The sequence below is a fragment of the Melospiza melodia genome, chromosome 7 (genome assembly GCF_035770615.1).
Source record: "Melospiza melodia melodia isolate bMelMel2 chromosome 7, bMelMel2.pri, whole genome shotgun sequence".
NCBI classification, from domain to species: Eukaryota; Metazoa; Chordata; class Aves; order Passeriformes; family Passerellidae; genus Melospiza; species Melospiza melodia.
The window spans coordinates 16795518-16819500 of NC_086200.1; the positions used below are offsets into that span (position 1 = coordinate 16795518).

The 23983-nt window shown below is 50.4% G+C and overlaps 1 protein-coding gene across 1 annotated transcript in view; it reads right to left on the reverse strand.

The window, feature by feature from the left end:
• Positions 1–3574: 3574 nt before the first annotated feature.
• Positions 3575–23983, reverse strand: part of LOC134420885 (olfactory receptor 14J1-like) — a gene marked incomplete at its 5' end in the record, with an annotated part of 59816 nt that continues 39407 nt past the window's right edge. Inside the window, 4 exons of the mRNA XM_063161296.1 lie at positions 3575–3599; positions 4187–4266; positions 4780–4933; positions 5321–5463. Of these exons, the coding sequence (XP_063017366.1) occupies positions 3575–3599; positions 4187–4266; positions 4780–4933; positions 5321–5463 (402 nt within the window). The remainder of the gene's footprint in view (positions 3600–4186; positions 4267–4779; positions 4934–5320; positions 5464–23983) is intronic.

Sequence of the window (23983 nt, forward strand, 5' to 3'; positions counted from 1 at the left end):
TAGAAAGTGTGTGAGAAAGTTCACTACAAGAATGTCAACATCAGAAGGCTTAGAAAATCTTAAAAAACCAGGGCAACATCTCACTGTTTTCCTTAAAAAAAAAAAAAAAAAAGAAAATGAACAATATGATAAAGAAAACATGAACACTGTTCAGTGTCCACTTGGTGAGGAATCATCAGAGTGATCACTCTCATCATCTGCATCCGAATCATCACTCAATGATTCCCCCGCTTGATGCCTTCCAGGATGGTCACGGTTTCCATCTTGCTCATCAGCTGGATTCTGCCTCTGTGGTTGCAGGTCAGGGTGAACACACTTCAAAGGTACCCAGCATACCCCAGTGTGTGTGGATACACAAGCATACCCGCGCCCGGAAGCGATAAGGTCATAAGGACCTTCCCACTGTTTGGTGACTAAATTCGGCACCTGTACCTTCACTCAAGGCTGATGTGCCTCGTCCGCAGCCTGCAATTAGAGATGGTGATTCAAAATGACAAGGTTATTTGAGTTCTGCGGCACAGTGAGATGACTGATTGTGCACAAAGCTTTTGCCAGCCGACTGTGCGTGGTTTCACCCTGCATTCCCCGTTTTTGTTTTTGAAGAACCTGCTCCAGAGTACCATGCTTGACCAGTTGGAGAATGAGGGATACCAAACTTGTGCGAGACACCCCACAACTGCAGGAACTGCCACAACTTTTGCGACGTGTAAGCAGGAGCATTGTCGGTTTTCACAGCAGAAGGTATGCCCAGAATGACGTCCTGCCTCCAGTGGGCAAGGATGTCACGTGCCTTCTCCCCAGTGTGAGCCAAAGCCCACATCACAGAGGAGAACGTGTCCACTTTGACATGCACATACTTAAGCCGGCCAAACTCGGCAATCTGGGGGACATCGGTCTGCCAAAGCTCCAAGGCCCTAAGGCCTCTGGGATTTACCCCAGCCGGCAAAGGTGGAGCAAGTGCATGGCAGTCATCACATGACTCAACAATGTCACGAGCCTCAGTTGGCGTCAGCTGAAACTGCTTCTGCAAGGTATGTGCGTTTTGGTGGAAAAACCCATGCAATGCCTCGGTCTGCGTGAGTGTATCAGGCTGAGGCGCTACCCACTCTGGGTTAGCCAACTTGTCAGCCCTCGTGTTACCTTCCACTATAAAGCCCGGCAAATTGGTGTGACTCCTCACATGCAGAACATAGAATGGATGACCCCGGGCCTGAATGGCACACGACAAGGTCTTCAGTAAATGAAACAAGGCAGGATTACTGACCTCCTTCAAAACGGAATGACCCAAACTCTGTGCGGTATTGGCCACATAGGCGGAATCCATGACCAGATTGAAAGGTTCCTGGGAAAATCAACCTCATGAGCTTCCAGAACCTGCCACTCTGATTGGTCTCTCCAAGTAACAATGGCGTTTCCTGTTCTCCCTGAACCATCAGTGAAGACAGCGGGTCCTTGCACAGGTTCCTGGGTATTTTTTGGGCCTCAAAGAGATTTGTGTGATTTTCACCATATGCAGTAGCCTATGACTGGGCAGATGACAAATGATCTGCCCTGAAAAATTTTCCAGAGCGCTCTGCAGGGACACACTGTTTGCAAAGCTCCAGTCAAAATCCTCCTGTTGCACCGGGAGTATGGTCTTTGCAGGATCCGCACCCATCAATTGCAAACACCGTTGCCGGCATTTGATTATCCAGCGAACAATCAGCTCAAACAATGCAGTTGCCGTCTTCTGCAGCTGATGGGGCAGGAAAACCCATTCCAACACATGCAAGGAATCAGACCATTTTTCACTCCATTGGCCAATGATGCCCGTGGGATACGAATCTGGAGTGGTGATGAACACAGTGACATCAACGGAGGGATCAATGCAATAACCTTGGCAAGCATTGACACAGCTTGCTGAACCACCTCCAACGCCTTAAGTGCCTCAGGGGTCAGTGTGCGAGTTGACTTTAGATCAGAGTCTCCTTTCAACAAATCATACAGAGGAGACAGCTGTGCGTCGGTTAGCCCCAAGTACGGACGTAACCAAGTCATGACACCTACCAATTTCTGAGCATCATTCAGTGTCTTCACAGAATGCACAAATTGCACCTCCTGGTGACAGATCGTCCATTCCAGAATTTTGACCTCCAAGTTCTTCCAAGGTGGTTGTTTTTGAACCTTTTCTGGAGCCACCTGTAGTCCATGAGCATGCAAAGCATTGAGCAACCAAGGCTGAATCCTCAGCAGCTCATCCTGGGTGGACACGGCCACCAAAATGTTGTCCATATAATGATACAGAAGTACATCAGGAAACTGCTTGCCAACTTCACACAAGGCACAGGCCACATACCACTGGCATATGCAGGAGAATTGTGCGTGCCCTGGGGCAATGTCCTCCATTGATATCTCTGTGCAGGTTCAGCCTCGTTAATCGCTGGCACTGAGAAGGCAAACTTCGGTCTGTCATCGGGATGCAAAGGAATCGTAAAGAAACAATCCTTCAGATCCACAATGAGGACTAGCCAGTCTGCGGTAAGCATGGTAGGCGATGGCATGCCCACCTGCAATGTTCCCATGCCCATCACGGCATTAACCTTACGGAGGTCTTGCAACAACCTCCATTTCCCAGATTTCCTTTTGATGCAGAAAAACAGTGTTCCAGGGAATGGTAGAAGGCTCCAGATGACCCTGGTCCAACTGTTCCTGCACCAGATTCTGAAGAGCGACCAATTTATCTTGAGGGAGGGGCCACTGCTTCTCCCAGACAGGCTTGTCCAGCAGCCACCATATCGGAGGCGCAGGACACTCTGCGCCCTTCATCGCAGTGGCCCACATCAAAAATCTGTCTCGATGCGCACCCCCCAGACAGACAGAACATCCCTCCCCTAGAGGTTGGGAGGAGTTGAAGTAACGTGAGGCCTAACCCAGGCTGTCTGTCCCTCTGGGTTCATGAGCAGCACGGGCCGCAGGCTCATGTAGCATTGTGCCGTCCCTCCCAGGCCCACAACAGATGTCTCCACCGGATCCAGGGGCCACTCCGAGGGCCAGGCAGCAAGTGAGAGAATCAGGATGTCAGCACCGCTGTCAAGAAGCCTGCAGAGGTGGATCTCCGACAGCGTCGCACCAGGAACAGACAGGGTACACAGCATCTCGGAACAATCCTTGGTCAGGACCGCAGTCCAGTGAACTTGAGGCAGCCCAGTGGATCCAAAGCCACCAGCTCCACACAACTGGTCAGCTGACCTGCGAACAGAGGACTTAAAAGGCACAAGTTGAGCAAGTCGTGTCTCTTTCGGGATCATGACGGGAGGGAGTGGGTGTGGAGACCATGGCACAAATCTGCCCTGTGAAATCTGCATCAATGAGCCCCAGGTGCACAATGATGCCCTGAAGGGTGGCACTAGACCTCCCCATAAGGAGAGCACTCATGCCCCCACCCAAGGGATCAAAGGCATCCAGGAGACCTTGTGTATTTTACAAGATTCTAAGACAACTGTTGCTGCGGTTGCTGCTGGCAAAGGAGACCTCCATTGGCTCCTGCGTATGGAGAGAGCTTGCGTCTGGGCATGTCCCTGCTGCACGCTCTGCTTCACGTTTCCCGAGTCCGGTAAAACCTGGCCATTAACATTAACAGTCACCTTGCAGATAATGGACATGTGATTCGGCCTACCACACTGACCACACAAGAACATTTGACCTTCTGTGCTTTCTTCCCCCGCTTCTTGCCAGCCTGCGCAGTCCCCTGCTGTGGTCACCTGCCCTGCGGTGCCATCCAGACTGGCTGCACAGCAGCAGCCACAGCAGCCAACTTCTGACCCGAGGGGATGATGTCCGCACAGGCCTCCGCCATCTGGGAGACAGCAGGAAAACCAGGCACAGCCGCTATGACCCTCCTACAAGCATCATTGCAATTACACCTCACAAGGTCTGCAATCACAATCCTCTTTGCCACAGGATCAGGCACCTGCCTCTCCACAGATGCAGTCAGCCTTGCTGCAAATGCCATGAAAGGATCATCAAATCATCCCCCTGGACAATGGTCGCAAATGGCTGCCTCGGAGCAGCAACTTCCAGGGTCTGAACAATCACTGCCATGCCCAGTGTGTGGCACTGGTCAAGCACAAGGGGATCGAATCCACTCTGCCCCTGAGTATTTTCATAAATCCCTGTTCCCAACAGCATGTCAGTGACATCCACACACCTGGGGTCCTGTGGCCCCAGCACATTTTGCTCCACCGCATCGGCTGCCAAATGAGACCACTTGGTCTCAAAAACATCAAACTGCACAGGGTCAAAAAGACCGGATGCCACACGACGGAGGTCATGAGGCGTCAGCACGTCCATAGCAACCGTCCGGAGAGTCTGCATAACCTCAGCAGACCCCAAACCATGCTGAGCAACCGCATCACGGACTTCCCCCTCCAGCTTATACGAAAGGGGTTGATGGGTGTTATGAGTAACACCCCTGAGAACAGGGAAAACCTGGGAAGCCCCTGGCAAAGCCACAGCACCTGCTGTGTCCCGGTCCTTGGGCCCCAGAGGGACAAGGGTAGATGATCGACTGGGAGGCAGCTCAACACCACTCACCCCTGCGCCCCCTGCAGCACCGGCAGAGCCAGAGGACCCCACTCTGCAACCCTGCGGATGCCGTGAGGAGGCAGGCTCAGACATCTCATCGGTTTTAGTATTGGCTTCTTGCCAGAAACACACAGGGTTCCTCAGACACACAGTCACCTGGCATGAGGGAAACATCCACAAATCTGACAAGGAGGCGCCACGGCCCCGGGAACCCACTAGCCTCCCGCTGGCCGTGTCGGCATTCGCACTAAAGGTAAATACCTCAGCACCCTGTCGCAACGCAGATGCAGCAGGGGGCGCCTTGACAGGCGCAGGTGCCAGCACGGCCTGCAAACCCAGTGTGGACTGGGATGAGACCAGCGTGGGGCCCCTGGCCCCCAACATGGGGGAGGAGGGGGATGCCATAAGAGGCGGGACCTGCGGAGCTACATCACTGCAGAGCAGCACAAGGGAGACTGGCACAGCCCCTATGAGCGTCCATCCTGAACCACAAGACTCCACAGTGGGTACTGCCCCGGCCGAGTGGAGTGGGGCAGGCTGCCTGCCTACCAGAGTGGGGCCAGACAGAACACTGTCCATGGCCCCACACCCCCACAGCTTCCACTGACTGCGCATCCCTGGCAGACTGCACAGACTCAGAGATGGGTTAAGCCACCCTCCCCACCAATGAGCCCAACTCGAAGGCGGTTGGACCTGCTCCTGCCGTGCTCAGGGGGAACGTTGTGGAAACACCGCAGTTTGGACAAAGAGTTGTCACCGAATCAGACTCAATCCGAGGCAGAGGCTGATCCTCAAAGGCTGGAAGGCACAAAGAGAGGACAGCACGCCCTCCGCCCTGCCGCCCACACAGGGCGAGGCAAGATGACCTGCCGAATCCACAGAGGCATCCCCCAGTTGGACCTGTTCCCCAAAACACACTCCTAGGTCCAGGGGGAGGGCTCTACATCACACAGAAACTCAAACTCTCCCTCGTCCACGTCCAAGACAGGAGTGCATCCCTGGGAAATCTGAGTGGTGCAAGAAGCAGACCCCTGCCAAAGCTCCTCACACTTCTTCCACTACATCAGCAGCGATCCCACTTCTACAGTGCAATCATCAAAGAGGGCCTGCATGGGGCGGACCCCCATGAGAAACCGCGCTTCCCTGGAGAACACCTTCGCAGGGTCCAAAAAGAGCTCTCACTCTCGGGCCCACAGAAACAATCTCTCAAAATCATCCCAGGAAACAGAAACCTGTTTCCACTCCAGGACCCCTGTCCAGACATCCAAAATTAGGGAATCCTCCTTGAAACCCACAGCGGTTGCCATTACCCCAAGAACAGCAGGCAAAGCACCAAAGAGGGGGAACAATACAACCTCACCGACAAACTGCACTCTGTCTCAGCCTGGGCTGCAGTACACTTAGGTGGTCACCAGATCTCACTGTAGAACACAAAAGAACAGAAGCACACACCACTGTTCTCAAGGTGAAGGAAAAAGGGATATTTTATTTTCTGACTCCAACATTTATAGTTTTACAAAAGTGACAGCAGATTGGAAAGTGACAGTGCCACCTCTCCAATGACACTGATCAAAATAACAGCCCTTCAACGCTCTCCTCCTCCATAAAGGAATGCAAAATAATGAGTTATTTACAGAAAGTGGTTGAGAAAGTTCGCTACAAGAATGTCAACATCAGAAGACTTAGAAAATCTTAAAAATCAGGGTGACACAAGTCTGGCTAGACGTGGTCTCTGGTGACTGCCCCTGCACCACTGGGGCTCACTTGTTTCCTTCCTATGGAGACCATTGTGACACTGCGGAGCATTGTGGATCCAATGGGCCATGGTGACACTGCAAGCCCTTTTGGAACCTGTTACACTGTTGGGCCTTAAGGAACCAAGAGGAACATTGTGACCCTGCAGGGTACCACGGATCCAAGGGGGCACTGTGACACTGTGGGGCCTTGTGGAACCAAGAATATCTTTGTGGCTCTGTTGGGCCCCATGGTCCCAAGGGACCAGTGTGAAGCAGCAGGGCTTTGTGGAACCAAGAGGCCATTGCTGCATTTCAGGGCCTCGTGGAGCCAAAGGGCTGTTGTGATCCTGCAGGGCACTGTGGATCAATGCAGAGCATTGTGGCATTGCAAGGCCCCATGGAATCATGGAGACCATTGTGACCCTTCAGGACCTCAAGGAGGGAAGGGGCCATTGGGACACTATGGGAAGTTGTGGAAACAAAGGAATCATTGTTGCACTACTGGGCCCCAATGGAACCAAGGGGCCATTGGACACCCAAAGTTCATTATGGCACTGTGGGGCCTTGGGCTTGTGGAACCATGGAGACCATTAAGATCCTTTAAGGACTTGTGTAGCCAAGGGGCCATTATGACACCTTAGGGCCTCATAGAAGCAAGGAGCCATTGTGACACTGCAGGGCCCTGAGGAAGCAAGGGAACATAAAATATGTGTGGCTGCCTTGGTCTCTCAGGGGTCACCTGATAGGTCTGGCTGACCTTGGAATGTGGCAGGCCTCTCCCATCTGCCCCTGAAACACTGGGGCTCTGGGCTCTTCTTTTTCTGGAAAAGAACTGTCCATTATTTCCAGGCATGCATGGCCAAAATTTGGATTCCACTTCCAAATTTCTGTGTATCCAAGGATTGCTGCCAGACAAAAGTTGCCAGGACAGACAAGTCTGGCTGGTCTTTGACTCCTGAGGGGCACCACTTACCTGTTTTCCAAACATTGGAAAGAGCTCTGTGCTTTTCTTTTTATGAAAAAACTCCATCCCTCTTCTCCATGCACAAATGTTTTAAATTAGGACTCCACATCCATAATTTCAAATATCCAAGGGTTGCTCCAAGCAAACCTGCCAGGACAGACAGGTCAGGCTTGCCTTGGCCTCTGGTGGTTGCTGTTCATCAGCTCCTGAAACATGGGGGCTCTGTGTTTTCCTGTGCATGGAGACCAAAGTGACATTTGTTAGCCTTGTGAAATGAAGGAGCCATTGTGGCACTGCAGAGCACCATGGATCCAAGGGACCATTGTGACACTGCAGAGCCTCGTGGAACCAAGGACATCATTGTGGCTCTGTTGGGCCACATGGTCCCAAGGGGGCAGAGCAAAGCAGCGGTGTGGGAGTTAGCCTGGCTGTAACTCAGAGTCAGCCAGATTTTACCCTAGAAGACCTGGGCGCAAGTTTGAAGCCCTGGGAATCATTTGTTTAACCTAGGGTGAGCTTGAGAGTTCCCTCATATGCCTTTAGTGTTGTTATGCTAAGTTGTCCAAGTTCTCCTCCCCTATTTGTTACTTGTTTCCCCTCTTTGGTTTTTGTTCTAGAGTGTTCTATCCCGAAGTGTATACATTGTTGCTTCGCCTTTATCTCAGATCTTTGGATCCCACACCCCTCCTGCTGTGCTCGACTTCTCCATGTGTATTGTTTTTCACCCTGTTACTAAAGTTTTTTTTGGTAACTCCATTGATCCTGCTTGTAGGAGCATCGGGGGGTAGGACGGTTGGGATGGATGGAGATGATAGATCTCTGAAGCCAGGTCTTGAACTTGTGGTTTATTGCAAAGGGTGTGTGTCAGGACCCAGGACAACCCTCTGGCTGTCCTGAGCACCAAGACCCCTGCCAGGGGTCTCAGAGACCCTGGCACAGAGCCCAAAATGCCTGTGGTTTTGATTATGACCCATGGAGCAAATTACCAACATTGTATGAAGGTCAGCAGGGCACAAGAGGTTAAGTAGAATATCAGTGAATTTAGCACAGGGGAGAAAAGTAGATTTTAGAATTTTTGGTATGGGGGTTCAGGAGGCAGGATGGAGGGAACTGGGTGTATCCAGCCTTTCTCCTTCTTCTTCTTGGCCTCCATCTTCTGCTGTGATGTTGGCACTTAGGGATTGCTTTAGAGTAGAAGCTCACTGTCTAACATAGGTGATAGGTTTTGGAAAGTAATTGTAAACATTGTACATGTAGTTTTTAGTATAAAGACATAACACTGCCCCAGGGGCAGGCAGAATGCCTCGGACTGTCTTGCTGAGCTGACCTCAGCAGGGCAGGAGAAAAGTTTTTACAGATAACATAAAATAAACAACCTTAAGATGGAGAAATGAAGAGCCCTGACTCCTTCTTCAAGCGCTGGGCTGGGAAAAGAAACTTTTGAACTTTTCTCAGGGTCAATCTGACCAGCTAGACATCCCAACAGGTGTGGGTGCAGGGGCCTTGTTTGGAGCTGCCAGCCACAGCTTGGAGCAGGCCCAAAAGAGGAGCTCAAAAGAGGCACCCAAAATGGATGTCCAAAAGAGGAGAGGAGTTCCTGTTACAATACAATAAATCTTCTTCTGTGACACATATTCTAATTTTCACTAACCACTCTAATGCAAGATACAAATCTTATGGCATTTACATACAACCTATAAGAAACTTTACATTGCCATACTGTGTTATATTTTAAACCGTAAAAACTACTCTTTGGACCCCTTCTGCCAAACTAGTAGGGTCTGCTCTGACCCTTGGACCTGTCTGCAAGCAGAGGGAATTGTTTCATCAAAAGAAGACTACCTTCAGCTGGCCATACCATTGTTTTCCAGTTGTTCCGTAACTAAGGCTTGGTATCTAAAAGCTTGCTTTCATTTCAATCTCACTTACAGTTTCTCTATTCTCAAAATCTTTTGCCAGGCAATCATATTTATAAGGCTTTCCTCTTTCATCTTCCCCAGCATCTGCTCCTTTTCATTTTCACCACCCTTGCCCTGAAGTTGGGGAACCAGAAAGGTTTGTCAGAGCCACCCTCATTGTGGCATTTGGTGCACAAACAGGGACCCTGACATTCAGTCATGTCAGCTGGGGTTAGCTGATGGATAGGCCAGTGCTCCCCGGGATTTTGGATTGTGCCAGGCCAGCAGATTCATCATTGTTTCGAGTGACCTCAGCCAGGATCCACAGGGACAATGACAGTTTCAGCTGCGTAGGATTGCAGGTGGGTTTGGGGAAATACAGGACAATTAATGCCCATTTTGCTACTGTGTTTTTACAATACTCATCCACATCCCATAACTGATTTAGGATGTTCCAGTGGCTGTTCCACCTAAGGCGGAGAAAGAGAAAAATGGGCAGCCAGATGTCCAAAGTAGAAAGGTGCATACAGGGATGCTTTAAGTTAATTCTCACTGATCATGACCAAATATCTTCAAAGAACAAATTAAAATCAATCATGAAGTGGATCATTAAAAATTTTCCAGATGTCCCTCACCCTGACCGTCTTCCCTCCATCTTGGCTGCTCAACTTCCTGCTACCACAATCTTCTCTTCCACCCTGAATGAACCTCCAGACTCCACCCCCACAACCACAGGTTATGCCTCCACGGTCAATCATTCCCCCACTACCCTGGGCCATGCCTCCAGAAGGCCAGCCTGGAAGTCTGCCATCCTAGGTCAAGGCCCTTCCTCCCCAACACCTGACACCTTTTGCATCACCCTCTGGCAACAATATAACCCTATGTTCAAGGTACTAAGACCAACTGTCACACTATTTCTAATCCAAATGTTTCTCCTCAAAGTCATTCTTCCTCCCCAGAAGACAGTTTGGACTCCTCAGAGCCACCTTGCCCCTCAACCCCAGAAGATCCCTGGGAAAGTAAGAAGACTGGCATGTAGTCTCAAAATTCCTCATTGTCCCTGTATGTTATAAAAGAAGGGGGCAGGATCCCAGGTATCAGCCATTGGTTTATGGGGAAATCAAGGATCTGTGTAGGGCAGCTAAAGAGCATAGGAAGGACATGGGCCATGTTTACAGCACATGTCTTAACCCCCTATGATTTAAAATGTATTATGGCCATGTTGCTGTCACCTACAGAATACACCCTGTGGGAAGGGGGATGGAAGTGTTTACTAAATCAGTAATAGCAGAGAATGCTAATAATGAGGCAAGATCTGAATTGACAATCAACCATCTAGCTGGAGAAGGACAACACAGCCTACCAGATGATCAAGCAGCAGGTATCCCCAGAGAAGTATTGGATGATATCAAAGACATGGCTTTGCAAGCTTTAATCCAGGTATTGGATAGTAGCACCCTCAATATGGACTACCTTGGGTGGCTGCAGCTAAAGCTTTAGGACAATTAGACCATCTTGGGTGCCTGTTAAGTAAGCAAAACAATGCTGCCTCCCTCACATTGAGTTGCCCGCTCTCAGACATAGAGACCATCAGACATGCCACCTTGCAGAACAGCAATAGAATTTTTACTGTGGGCACATGGGGCATGGCCGTGTAGACTCTGAGGACATGTGTTGCATGAACCTCTCCAGCCACAGCGAGTCAATCCACAAGAGCATTCAGGTACTGAAGGAAGGAGTCAAGAAGCTTTAAGTAGAAAACAAAGACTGGGTAAATAAACTCTTCCAATCCAAGGGACTAAAGGGTTGGATGTTGTCTAGCTAAAACAGGACTATTAATTTTCTTACTGATTGTTGCTGTATTGTTAATTGTCCCATGCTTGTTTGGATGCTTTTAGAAAGTCTTACAAAATTATTTCAGTTCCATCTTTGTTGTAAAACAGAAAGAGGGAAGATACCCAACACAAGCTCCTCATGGACCCCTTGGAGGAGAGAATTGGAGACCAGGATGGCACAAAAACCTCTCAGAGACTCAGCGTGGGAAGGAAAATTCTTAAAAGTACCTAAAAGTATTCTTAAATCCATAAAGTATCTCAAAAACCTTGAGTTTCTCAAGGCTATATGAGCCCCACTGAGTGTCAGTACAAAGCTCTCAAGGGATTCATTAAAGCAGATAACAGAGGCCTTGAGTGCACAAACCTCTCACAGAGTCTGTATCAAAAGGGAAACACCAAGTACCTTCAAACAACTGAAGTACCTTGAAGCATTAATGAGCCACAATGAGTGTTGTTACTGACAAAGCCTCTCCAGGGACTAATTACAGCAGATAATTGCAGGCCAGGATTGCATAAACCTCTCAGAGACTCCAAGGCAAAAGCAAAACCCAAAGTCCTTTGAAAAACCTGCAGTCCCTGCAGGGAGCATTAAGGAGGCCCCAGGGCCATTGCTGAGCAAGGCTCCCCAGGGACTCCTTCTAGCAGATCCTTGAGGCCACTGGGATGTGGGCTAGGGGGGGATGCTGAGGGCAGGACAAGGGGGTGACAGTGCCCAGCCTGGCTGAGGCTGTGCCAGGAGGCCCCAGGGCCTCAGGACAAGGTGTCTCCTCCCAGCCCTTGGTGGCACAGACACTGCTGCTGTGCCCCAGGGCACCAAGACTTGGCTTCTCTTTGTCCCCACCTGTCATCACTGCCTGCAGTTCTCTGCTCTGCCTGGGGCCTGGGGACACTTGCTCAGTCGTGAACCTCAGTGGGACCCATTAAAAGTCCAGGAAAGATTGGAGTGTGATTCTGACTTGGAGTTCTGGAGAGGTTTCTTCAGCTCCATCTCAGGGACTGATGTTCAGGACCTGAGCACAAAGTCGCAGAGGCTCATTAAAGTCCTTGTGCTGTGTCTGTGCTGCTGAGTTGGGCTGGGCTCCTGGCACAGAGGCAGATCCTGGTAACCCAGAAGAGCTTCAAAAGCATATTTCTCTTGATGAGCAGCTCTTCTGCCAGCCCAGCAGGGCTGGGGCACTGCCTGAAGCCACCCTGGACACAGCACAGAGGCACAGAGAGCTTCAAACAGTCAGGGCTGGGAAGGTGCTGAGAAGTGCCTGGGGCAGAATCACTGCCAGCCCTTGGCACAGGAACCTCTGGCTGCAGGACAATGCAGCTGCAGCTCGTGGAGTGATCTCCTAAAGCTGGAACATCCCAATGCCTACAGACCCTGTGAGTACATTCTCTGATTGTCTCTTGTGCAGAGCAGCCAGGGGTGCCCAGGGCTGTCCTGCAGAGCAGGGTCCTGCAGCCCAGGGCACTGTGCTGGGGCAGGGACTCTGCTGCCTGCCAGCAGCTCTCAGCCAGCCCTGGCAGCTGCTTCCAGCACTGGGGGACAAGATCTGGGTGGGAGGAGATAGCTGGTAAGGCTTGGAAGTGTTCTCCTTTTGTGGGGAGGATGCTGCATGGTTCAGGACTGCTCCCAGCATGGCATTTAACTGCAGAACATTTCCAAGTAGATTATGCAGGGAGCGGAGCGAGGCAGGGACTGCATAAAAGGGAAAATCCTGCTTTTTTAAAGTACTGCTCTGGGTTGTCTTGATGGCAAATTGCACACAGATATTCGTCTGGCAGTCCAGAATGAGAAAAAAAAATTTTCTCAGATATTGCTAAACCAGGCAGTGACAGAAAACAGCAGAGGGCCCTTTAGAAGTTGCATTTTGTCTTGTTTATCCAGCCTCCTCAGGGTTGCTTTGACGTTGCCATCAGAGCCTGCAGGTCCAGAGCTGTCCCTGGGCAATGCCAGAGCTGGGAGGGGTCTGCAGGGCAGAGCTGAGCCCCCAGGACTGGGTTGAGCTCTGGCAGGACTGGCAGGGCCCAGCCCTGGGCACAGGGAAGCAGCTGCTGGCAGAGACAGCTCCAGCCAGCAGAGCCCTGGGTAGGGAGTGTGTGGAATGTGCCCCCAAGCTGTGCTGGGATATTTAAGGTCCTCTCCAAACCCAATTATTCCATGATCACTTTTTTTACAGATCCAAATGCTAAGGCACAGCAAATGTCCAACAGCAGCTCCATCAGCCACTTCCTCCTACTGGCATTAGCAGACACACGGCAGCTGCAGCTCCTGCACTTCTGCCTCTTGCTGGGCATCTCCCTGGCTGCCCTCCTGGGCAATGGCCTCATCATCAGCGCCGTAGCCTGCGGCCACCACCTGCACACGCCCATGTTCTTCTTCCTGCTCAACCTGGCTCTCACTGACCTGGGCTCCATCTGCACCACTGTCCCCAAAGCCATGCACAACTCCCTCTGGGACACCAGGGACATCTCCTACACAGGATGTGCTGCTCAGCTCTTTTTCTTTATGTTCTTCATCTCAGCAGAGCTTTCCCTCCTGACCATCATGTGCTACGACTGCTACGTGTCCATCTGCAAACCCCTGCACTACGGGACCCTCCTGGGCAGCAGAGCTTGTGCCCACATGGCAGCAGCTGCCTGGGCCAGTGCCTTTCTCCATTCACTGCTGCACACAGCCAATACATTTTCCCTGCCCCTGTGTCATGGCAATGCCCTGGGCCAGTTCTTCTGTGAAATCCCACACATCCTCAAGCTCTCCTGCTCAGACTCCAACATCAGAAAAATTTGGATTTCATTGCTTGCGGTCTGTTTAGGTTTTGGTTGTTTCATGTTCATTGTTTTCTCCTACGTGCAGATCTTCAGGGCTGTGCTTAGGATCCCCTCTGAGCAGGGACGGCACAAAGCCTTTTCCACCTTCCTCCCTCACCTGGCTGTGCTCTCCCTGTTCATCAGCACAGCCACATTTGCTTACCTGAAGCCCCCCTCCATCTCCTCCCCATCCCTGGATTTGGCAGTGACACTTCTGTACTCGGTGGTGCCTCCAGCCCTGAACCCCCTCATCTACAGCCTGAGGAACCAGGAGCTCAAGGCTGCGGTGTGGACACTGATGAGTGGACCATTTAGGAAACATTAAATTGGTTGCCAATTTCTGCATATCTCTGGAAATAAAAGTGATCTTTGATACTACTTGTTGGATTGGTTATGTTTTTTTATTCTGTTTTCATTTTTTACTATTCTCCCTAAACCAAGGCAATTTTTTCTGCAATTTCTTATTTTGTTTCTCTAATCTTCACTGTGGCCTCAGACTGTGTCAATGAGGAGCTGGTCTCTTGGTGGCTTTAGAGGAGCTAAAGGATCTCCCAGCAGAGTTTTCAAAGGAGATCCCCCTTTTGTTGCCTTCTCTGGAGGTGCAGCAGCAATGTCTGTGTGCAGAGCTGGGGCAGATCAGTGCTGGCACAGCAGCTGTGCCCAGCAGCAGCAGTATTCGGTGTTGCCAGTGCTGCTGCCGTGGCCCTGCCCCACTGCCCTGGTGGCTCTGGTGTTGCTGCAGGGCCTGAGTGCTCTCGGGGCAGGGCACAGCCCTGGGGGTGGCAGTGCCGGGGCTGCAGCAGGGACAGGCCATGGGCACTGCTGGGGCAGCGCTGACGCCTCAGCCCAGGGCCTGGGGGCTCCAGGCTCCTTGCCCAGGCTCTCTCAAGAACACACCCAGGCCAATGCTCAGCACAGAAAACCCCTGTGAGCAGCCCCAGGCTGGCCGTGGGCAGGCTGGGGGCAAACAGCATGGCTGGGGCTCTGCAAGGGCCCTGGGGCATATGGGAAGGAGCAGCAGAGCAGGGCCTGATCCATCCCCAGTGTGCTGGACAGCCCAGGGCAGTGTCCCAGAGCGTCCTGATGGAGCTGCCAACAACATCCCCCCTCTGCAGCCCTGGCCTCTCCCCCAGCTCACACAGGTGCCCCATCCTTGCAGGCATAGACACAGCAGCACTGGCTCGGGAGCCCCTGTTTGCATTGCACACAGCAGGCAGGAGCACCCCCATGGTGTTGGTGTGGGGACATGAACCTGAGGGAGCACAAATGCCATCAGCCCCTGGGGCCAGCAAGGGCTGGGGGACACCAGGGAAGACACTCATCTTTGTCCTGGCCTCTGCAGTCAGCCAGAAAGTTTGTTCCCATCAGCTGGGAGTTTCCTGTGCCACTGCAGACGCTGTTGCTTAGAGCCAGGGCTGCCTGGCAGCCACCTCCAAGCAGCCCAGAGCATTTCCTTGGCTTCACCTTTGTCTTTTGTCCTCGTGTCACTTCAGGAATTGTCTGCAGGCTCCTGCATTGCCTGGTGCTGCTCCCTTGCCTGTCATAGGAAGGGGACCAGGACACCAGATTGTTCATCACAGGTCCAGTTTATTAAAGAAAGCATCAAACACTTATAGAGCAAATATTAAGCTTATGAATATTCTGTAAGCCAAGCAATCTATTGGTTAAACTGTACCATGAACTCTTCCTCATTCCTTAGGGGTTACATCTCTCTTTTCTCATGTCTCTTTCACTATTTGTTATCCTACTACAGCTAGGCCCAAGGACACGCTATCTCACAGGTGTAAAACTTGGAATTAGCCACGGCTTTGTATTTTTGCAGTCTCTAGTCACCTAAATTTCCCAACACTTCCCCTGTTTTTATTTTTTATGCAAAGCAAAATTCTATGGGCTAACTGTGTCACACTCTTTGCAACACAAGAATAGGTAATTGTAACAACTAAACAATATTCTCAGCTAGCAAGGTTTCTCTCTTACAAGGGATCTAAGCCAGGGAAACAAACCAAAACAGCTATCATTATTTATAGGATATGCTATACAACAGATACAAAAAGAATTCTATGTGCTACAAGGCTCAAACAAAACTCAGGTGTGCTAATACAACCCACAAAAATAAGCTAAAGGAGTAACATGTGCGCAGGTTTCATCTGCGTCGATTGACTGGTAAGTTTGCTTTCTATTTTCAAACAGCAGATATACTTCAAACAGGAACGGCTCTACTCATAAATGCTTCTGATTGTCCTTTTTAACTAAAGTTTCTCTGATGTTCACAACAACACTTTACACACAAGTCATAAAATAAACGTCTGGCATAAAAGCATAAATCTATCTAACATCACTTAAAGTTAATAGCACTTAAAATACTTAAACTTAAAAGATTTAAACTTAACAGAACTTAACAATATTGAACATTTAATAGCACTTAATAGATAATTTAACTTAAACTACTTAATAACAAATAAATCTTACTATAGAAATAGAATATAGCATTTACTATAACTTACTTTTAGGCCTGATTCTAAAATACTAAGCTAAAACAACTTTCTTCACATATTTGCTGCAGCATTTTTATACCAAAAAGCACAGTCATAACATCTTGCTTATACAATCTTTTTAACACATCTTTAACATTTTTAAATTTTTCAAAATACAACTTCAGAGCTTGATTTTCTACCGACTAAATTATTTGGGCTTCTGGTGTTTATAGTCTGTGATAATAGAAGTGATTTTAAGCCAGCATAACGGATGCTAAGACAAATCGGCCAAAATTTGACCCATGCATTCACACTACGGCGGAAGGGAACCAGGACATCAGTTTGATCATCACAGGCTCAATTTTATTGATCAGTACGGTGGGTTAAATACAGTTAATAATGAGCTTCATACATATTGCAAAAGTTGAGCTCAGGATTGGTCAGCTTACATATCAGCACCTACGCCTACTTCTACATTCCTATGGTTCTAATCTCAACTCCCTATCCTCATGTTGCAGCAAGGTCGCTGCTGACTCTTCCTTTCAGCTTGCTGACTGCTGACTTTTCTCCTTCAGCTTAACCAGTGGCATTATATCAGTGTGGCCTTTCTCAGCTAACCAATTATTAATAATACTCTCCACACACTACGCTGATTGCTCTTTTACAGTCTCTGCAGGAAGAACAAAAAGTCTTTTTAACTTAGGTGAGAAACGTCTTGATAGTAATGCTCCTTGGTGTCACTTGTTTATTTTCACTGGTTTCCTAATTGCAGTAGGGGTCTCTTCTTTGTTGGCAAGAGTCACATTTGTTACGGCTGTTAGGTCTAAAAATGAAGCTTTTGCCGGCTGCGGGGCGGAGGGAGAACCGCTCCCGCTGGAAAAGTGCTCTGGTCCTGCGGCGCTTGTGTCGGGGCGGGCGACCCCCCCGCGCTGGGCTCTTTGTTTCGCGAGACTTGCCGGCAGGCTGACTCACTGCGTGCGCTGCACCCGTCGCGGCGTGGATCGCTCCCCCCGTGGTGGCTCCGCTCCCCGTGTGGCTGCCGCCACTACCTCCGCTGCGCCCATGCTGAGTTTGGAGTAGCACAGCTCCGCACGTGCCCCGAGCCACGGCTGCTGCCTTGCTCAGAGACATGCTGAAGCAGTGTATGGTGCACTACCCGCCATGGCTTTCTCAGTTTCTTTGCTGTCTTATCATCTTCTAACACCACTTCCTACAGTATTTTCTCAAATTTTCTCCATTCTGAGAGTTCATGGACCGTATGTGGGTTAAGGAAAACTTCTTTAGCGTATCCATAGGCTAATAACAAATCTATCCCCTTTACCCCTCGCCATTCTAGATACGCGGCGAATAAATTATGTGCTGCTTGCCTATCCATACCTATTCGTGAGTGCTCTTTGTAGCTTTCCAGGCTCCAGCAGACATGTATAGCTCAAGTCACCGATGTGAACCCCGAGGGTGCTTCAAAATTCCGGCACCGTCCCAGCTGCAAACAGGACCCAACTCCAACTTCCTTGACCGTGGCGTGTTCTCCCCCTTTTTCTTTTAGTGCGAGACGAGGAGTCAACATTCGAGGTCACCATTTGTCGTAGGAAGGGGACCAGGACACCAGATGGTTCATCACAGGTCCAGTTTATTAAAGAAAGCATCAAACATTTATACAGCAAATAATAGGCTTATAAATATTCTGTAAGCCAAGCAATCTATTGGTTAAACTATACCATGAACTCTTCCTCATTCCTTAGGGGTTGTTATCCTACTACAGCTAGGCCCAAGGACACACTATCTAGCAGGTGCAAAACTTGGAATTAGCCACGGCTTTGTATTTTTGCAGTCTCTAGTCACCTAAATTTCCCAACACTTGCCAGAGGCACCCCAGGCCAGGAGGCCAGGGGGGCACATCTGGGCTGCTGTGTCTGGTTCTGGGGCTCCCTGTTCTGGGCAGTGAGGAGGGGCTGCAGAGGCTCTGCAGGACTGACAGGATGGGCTTTGGGGCTGGCAGGAGAAGCTGAGGGATCTGGGCTGCTGGAGCTTCTGAAGAGGAGGCCCAGGGCTCCTCCTGCAACTGCTCCAAGGGTTGTTCCAGAGAATCACAGAATCAGCCAGGCCAGGCTGGCTGATCTCCAGGTCATCCTGGAGATCATCTCCAGGATCATCTCATTGGAGATCATGAGATCAAACCTGTGTCATGACAGCACCTCGTTTCCCCTGAGCCTCCTCTTCTCCAGGATAAACAACCCCAGCTCCCTCAGCTGCTCCTCACAGGACTTGTGTTCCAGACCCCTCCCCAACCTTGTTGCCCTTCTCTGGACACGCTCCAGCCCCTCCATGGCTTTCCAAAATTTGGGGCCCAGAACTGGACACAACACTCGAGGTGTGGCCTCACCAGTTCTGAGCACAGGGGAAGAATCCCTGCCCTGCCCCTGCTGGCCACACCATTCCTGATCCAGGCCAGGAGCCATTGGCCTTCTTGCCCACCTGGGCACACTGCTGGCTCATGTCGAGCCTGCTGTCCATCACTCCCTGCAGGTCCCTTTCTGCCTGGCTGCTCTCCAACCCCTCTGTCCCCAGCCTGTTGTGCTGCAGGGGTTGTTGTGGCCAAAGTGCAGGACCCGGCACTTGGTCTTGTTCAACCTCACCTTGTTGGGTTTGGGCCCTGGATCCAGCCTGTCCAGGGCCCTGTGCAGAGCCCTCCTACCCTCCAGCAGATCCACACTCACACCCAGTTTGGTGTCATCTGCAAATTTGCTGATCTTGGACACAATCCCCTCATCCAGACCATTCCATGCAGACACTGGAATCCACACTGGCTGGCTCTGATCCCTCGGCCATCCTGTGGGTACCCTGTGATGGCACTCAAGGTGATCTGTTCCATAACCTTGCCAGGCACCCAGGTCAGGCTGACAGGCCTGGAGTTCCCCAGATCCTCCTTCCAGCCCTTCTTGGGGATGGGCTCACACTGGCACCTCCAGTCCCCTGGGACCTCCCTGCTGAGCCAGCTCTGATGGTAAATGATGGAGAGCAGCTTGGGGAGCTCATCCACCAGCTCCCTCATACCCCTAGGATGGATCCCATCTGCTCCCAGAGACACCTGTGAGCATCTGAGTGGCTCAGCAGGTCACCAGCTGCTTCCTCCTGGATTCTAGGGGTCTGTTCTCTTCCCTGTACCCATCTACCAGCTCAGGAGAACACTTCTCCTCAGGACAACCTGTCCTAATATTGTAAACTGAGACAAACACACTGTTAAGTAGCTCTGCTTTTCCCTTATCTTTAGTAACTATATTCCCCACTGCAATCAATGAAGATAGAGGTTCTCCTTCTCCCTCCTTTAGCTTTATGTGTTTTTTCACAAACTTGTTTTTTAAAGGATGGGCCAGGTTAAGTTCTCATCTAATTTTCACCTCTCTAATTTTCTTTCGGATAATCTTTGGACATCCTTAAACACTCCCTGCATTGCCAGTCCTTTTTACCCCTGAGTTCCCACAAAAGCTCCATGGGCAGCAAGGCCAGTCATTATCCTCACTAGGATCATTTTTTGGCTCCCTGCTACAGGCTGCTCCTTCCCCTTTAAAATTGTTTTCTTGAACTGTGTCGGTCCTTCCTGAAACTTTTTGATTTTAAGGGCTGTTTCTCTTTAAAAGAACCAGTACCTGATTCAGTACTCCCCAAATCTGCATCCTAAACAGGCCAAAGTCTGCCCTTCCTAATTCCAGTGTAGAAGTTTTGTTGCTGCCTCTCCTTCTTTCACAGAACATTGAAAACTTGATTATTTCTTGGTCACTGCCCCACGCAGCCTCCGAGCCCCACATCTGCCACCAGCCCTTCTCTGTTTGTGAACAGCAGCAGACAGAGCTTTCCTTAGCAGTGTGAGTGTCACCAAAAATTTGGTAAAACAGAAAACTCCTTAACACCAATGCAGCATTAAGAAGCAGCATTCTTTATTCAGCTGGATGCACAGGGGATAGCTCCTCCCAAAACTGTGCATGCTGAGTGCAGGAAAGTTTCTGTTTATTTTCTGTATTTTGCACATTTATTCATTGATTGTCCTAAACAAAACCTATATATGATAATCATTTCCCCAAAATCATTCACATATTTCCCCTCCCCTTACCCATGTGTTCTTCTATCCTGGGGTGGTCTCTGGTGGTCGTGGACCCCAATGTTCTGGTGGGCCTTGCTGAGCTAGCAGGAAACTGAGGCTGGTGGACATCCAGTTCCCCTTCTCACACAATGGGCATTGTGTGGTTTCCATAGGCCTGGGGCTTTGGAGAACAAGCTCCAGGTGTCAACTCACCTGGTGTAGACAATATATCATCTGGTAACATGAGGTCACAGATGAGGCGATGACATTACAGAGTGGGTTACGTAAGGTGTTTGAGCAGCTATGACATCATATACTGCCCCTGTGACATCACAGAGCCAGCTGTGACAGGGCAGCAGTCTGACATTCCAGAGTCGACTGTGACATCACAGATTTGGCTGTAACATCAGAGACAGCTGTGTGACATTAGAGAATGGGCTGTGACATCACAGAGCAGGCTGTGACATCCCAGAGGGGCTGTGTGACATCCCAGCAGTGCTGTGTCAGGTCACTGGGTTGGTCACTCCGCCCCAGCTCCCTCTCACAGTTTCTCCCAACAAGTCCAATGCTGTTCATGCCCAGCAGGGTCCCTGTCCCCCGGGATCCCCCCAGCCCACCTGGAGCCACAGCCTCCACCAAAGGATGTTCCACAGGATCCACCCCAGAGCCTGACATGGGGACAAGGGGCCAGGGCTGTGTGACCAGGACATCAAGGACAGGGATTATCCAGGTCACTGTGGCCTGGGTTGGGTTGGCCAGGGCAGGAAAGATGTCTGGCAGCTGGAGCAGAGTCTGGGAAGGGCCTCCAAGGTGGGGCTGGAGCCCTTGGGCTGTGAGCAGAGGCTGAGAGAGCTGGGCTTGTCCAGCCTGGAGCAGGGAAGGCTGAGGGGCTCCTCATCCCAGCCTGGAAGTGCCAGCGAGGAGGGGATGGAGAACGCAGAGCCAGGCTCTTGACAGGGGGCCTGGGAGGAGACAAAAGCCAATGGGTGGAAGGGGAAGGAGGGCAGATCAGCCAGGACAGGAGGAGATGAAATGAGTCAGGCTGCTTTCAGCATTTCCTCAACACCAAAAGCAGCCTGACCTCCCATCTCCATCCACCACTGACAGTTTGGCAAATCAGGAATTGTTGGAGCTGTTTTGCACCCACTCCAGGATGAGCATCCTGATACAAGAACTTAATTGTTCTTTAGTCTGAAATTAATTTTAGTATGGAAATCACCTATGAATGGTGGACTCATCAGATGCTGCTGGAACGTTGCACATATCTCAGGGAGGATTGTGATTGTTATGAAATGGTGTCCTGTTCAACTGGGGCCTGTTTGCCATGAAGAGAAATTTTCTGTGCCTCTGAGTCTCATCATTTCCTGACCCCCAAAGGACACAAACCTGATGAGCTGTGCTTCCCACTCCAGTGGTGGCACTTCCACCTTCCTCCATAGCCAGAGCAGAGCTCCCTTGTCCCAGAAAGTCCCTGGCAAAGGAGGAATGAAGGAAACAGGAGAGGCTGTGGGGATCAGGTGAGGGGTTGATCCAGGGACAGGACTGACTTGTGCATTTGATGGAGCTGTGCCTTCCCCTGGCTTTGTTGGCTGACAACAAATGAACATCCCTCTGTGTCTCGGGCAGCTCCTTCTCCAAGGAAAGCAGGTGGGAGTTGGAGCCAAGGAGCTGAAAGCTGCAGGTGCAGCCTGGGCTGGAGGGAGCTCAGATTTGCACAAGGCTGCTCTGAGTGCCAGGGCTTGGATGGGGGAAATGGTGGGGTGGGGGCAGGGACAGAGTCTGATTGATTGTCAGCCATGAAGGGTCTTGATTTTTGTATCTTCAAACTGCATGAGGAGGTATTTGGTTTCAATGTCAAGTGGAGATTGCTATTAACAGGGAAAAAAATAAAAAATAAACAGGTCCTACAAAATGTTTTCTCACCGTATTTTTAAATAGAACATATTCAGTTGAATGCACTTTTAAAATCGCTGTTATTAACCACAAAAGATTTGGAAACTGAAATCAAATTATTCCCAGAGGCTTGGATTGTTAAGGTGTTCTCAATGTTAATGAGCCCTGGGACACTGAATTCCTGCACTCAAGAGCTGAAGGCTGAACAAGCCTCTAGAGCAGGAAAATTCAGCAGCGGCCTCCAAGGTGCTGAGGATGTCAGCAGCCCCCACTGAGGCCATCCCTGCCCAGAGACCGTGGGGGAATGGGCAGACAAGGAGAGCGTCCCTGGGGCTGGGGCAGCACAACTCAGAGGCAGCAGCGGCTCCAGCTGGGAAATGGAGTGTGGAATGTGGCTGGGAAAGCCCTGCCTGGGCTGTGCCAAGCAGGACACACAAGCCCTGACTCCCATCCACTAGAAAACTTTCTCAATGAGAGTTTTAAATGAATTGCAATTGTTTGTTTCCTCTGAGTTGGACGCAGTGCAGAAAATCTGACAAGAGATCATCAGGAGCTCAAAAGAACAAGACAGCTTTTACTAGTTATATTAGAAAATTATGGAAACTTGGGAAATGGTTTATTATGACATTCAATGAAAAAAAAAACACTTATCAAAGCTTTAAATTGGACCATTCACATTTACAAACTCTATGCCTGTGCAGTTTTAAGTTACTCAAGATTTGCAAGAGAACAGAAATAGAAGAAATATACACAGAAAGAGAAAAACAAAAAACATATACAGAAGCACCCACACTGCTACCAAGTCCTGGATTCCAGGAGTGTTGTGATGGAAATTCCAAGAGGAGGCAGGGCCAAGATGTGTGCTTGCCTTTTGGTCAGCCTTCAATATCCCTTGGTTTCCCTGGGCCCTTCCCCCAGGTGGGACTTGGGCTCATTTGGTCCCTCAGGAGGTGGGCTGGGGCTGCAGAGGTGGCTGTGGAGCATTGCCTGTGCTGTGCCAGGGACTGGCAGACACTGCTGGGCTGGCATAGAGGCTCAGGGGGGATTGGGGTTCCAGGGCAAGGCTGTGGTTACAGGGCAGGACAGAGCTGGACCTTCCCTGTCATCCCCCACACATGAAATGTTTTGAGCCAACAATCTCCTCCAATCTCTCACAATAGGCAATGTTGGAGGTGAAATCTCAATTCCGGCCATGGGCACCTGGAGGAGAAGGACAGTTCTTTTCCATAGTAATTGAAGCACAGAGCCCCAGTGTTTCAGTAGCAGATCAGAAGAGAACTTCAACATGCCAAGGTCAGCTGGACCAGTAAGGAGGCCCAGGAGGCCAAAGCAGCCAGATCTGTTCCATGTTCCCTTAGTTTTATGCTGCCCTGAAGTGTCACAACGACACCTTGGTTCCATCAGGCCCTGCAGTGTCACAGTGGTCTCCGTGGTTCCCCAGGCCCCACAAATTCACAGGACTCCTCTGTTCCATGAGCCCTGCAATGTCACAATTGACTTTTGGACCCTGGGGGTTTGCAGTGTCACAATGGTCTCCTTTGGCTCCACAGTGTCACAATGGACCATGGATGACATCAGGCCCTGCAATGTCACAATGGATGTTTGGTTCCATGCAGCCCTAAGTGTCACAAAGGCCTCCTGGTTTATGAAGCCCCCACAGTATCACAATGACCCTCTTGGATCTGTGGGGACCCCAAGGGTCACAATGGTCTCACTGGTTCCATGAGGCCGCACAGTGTCACA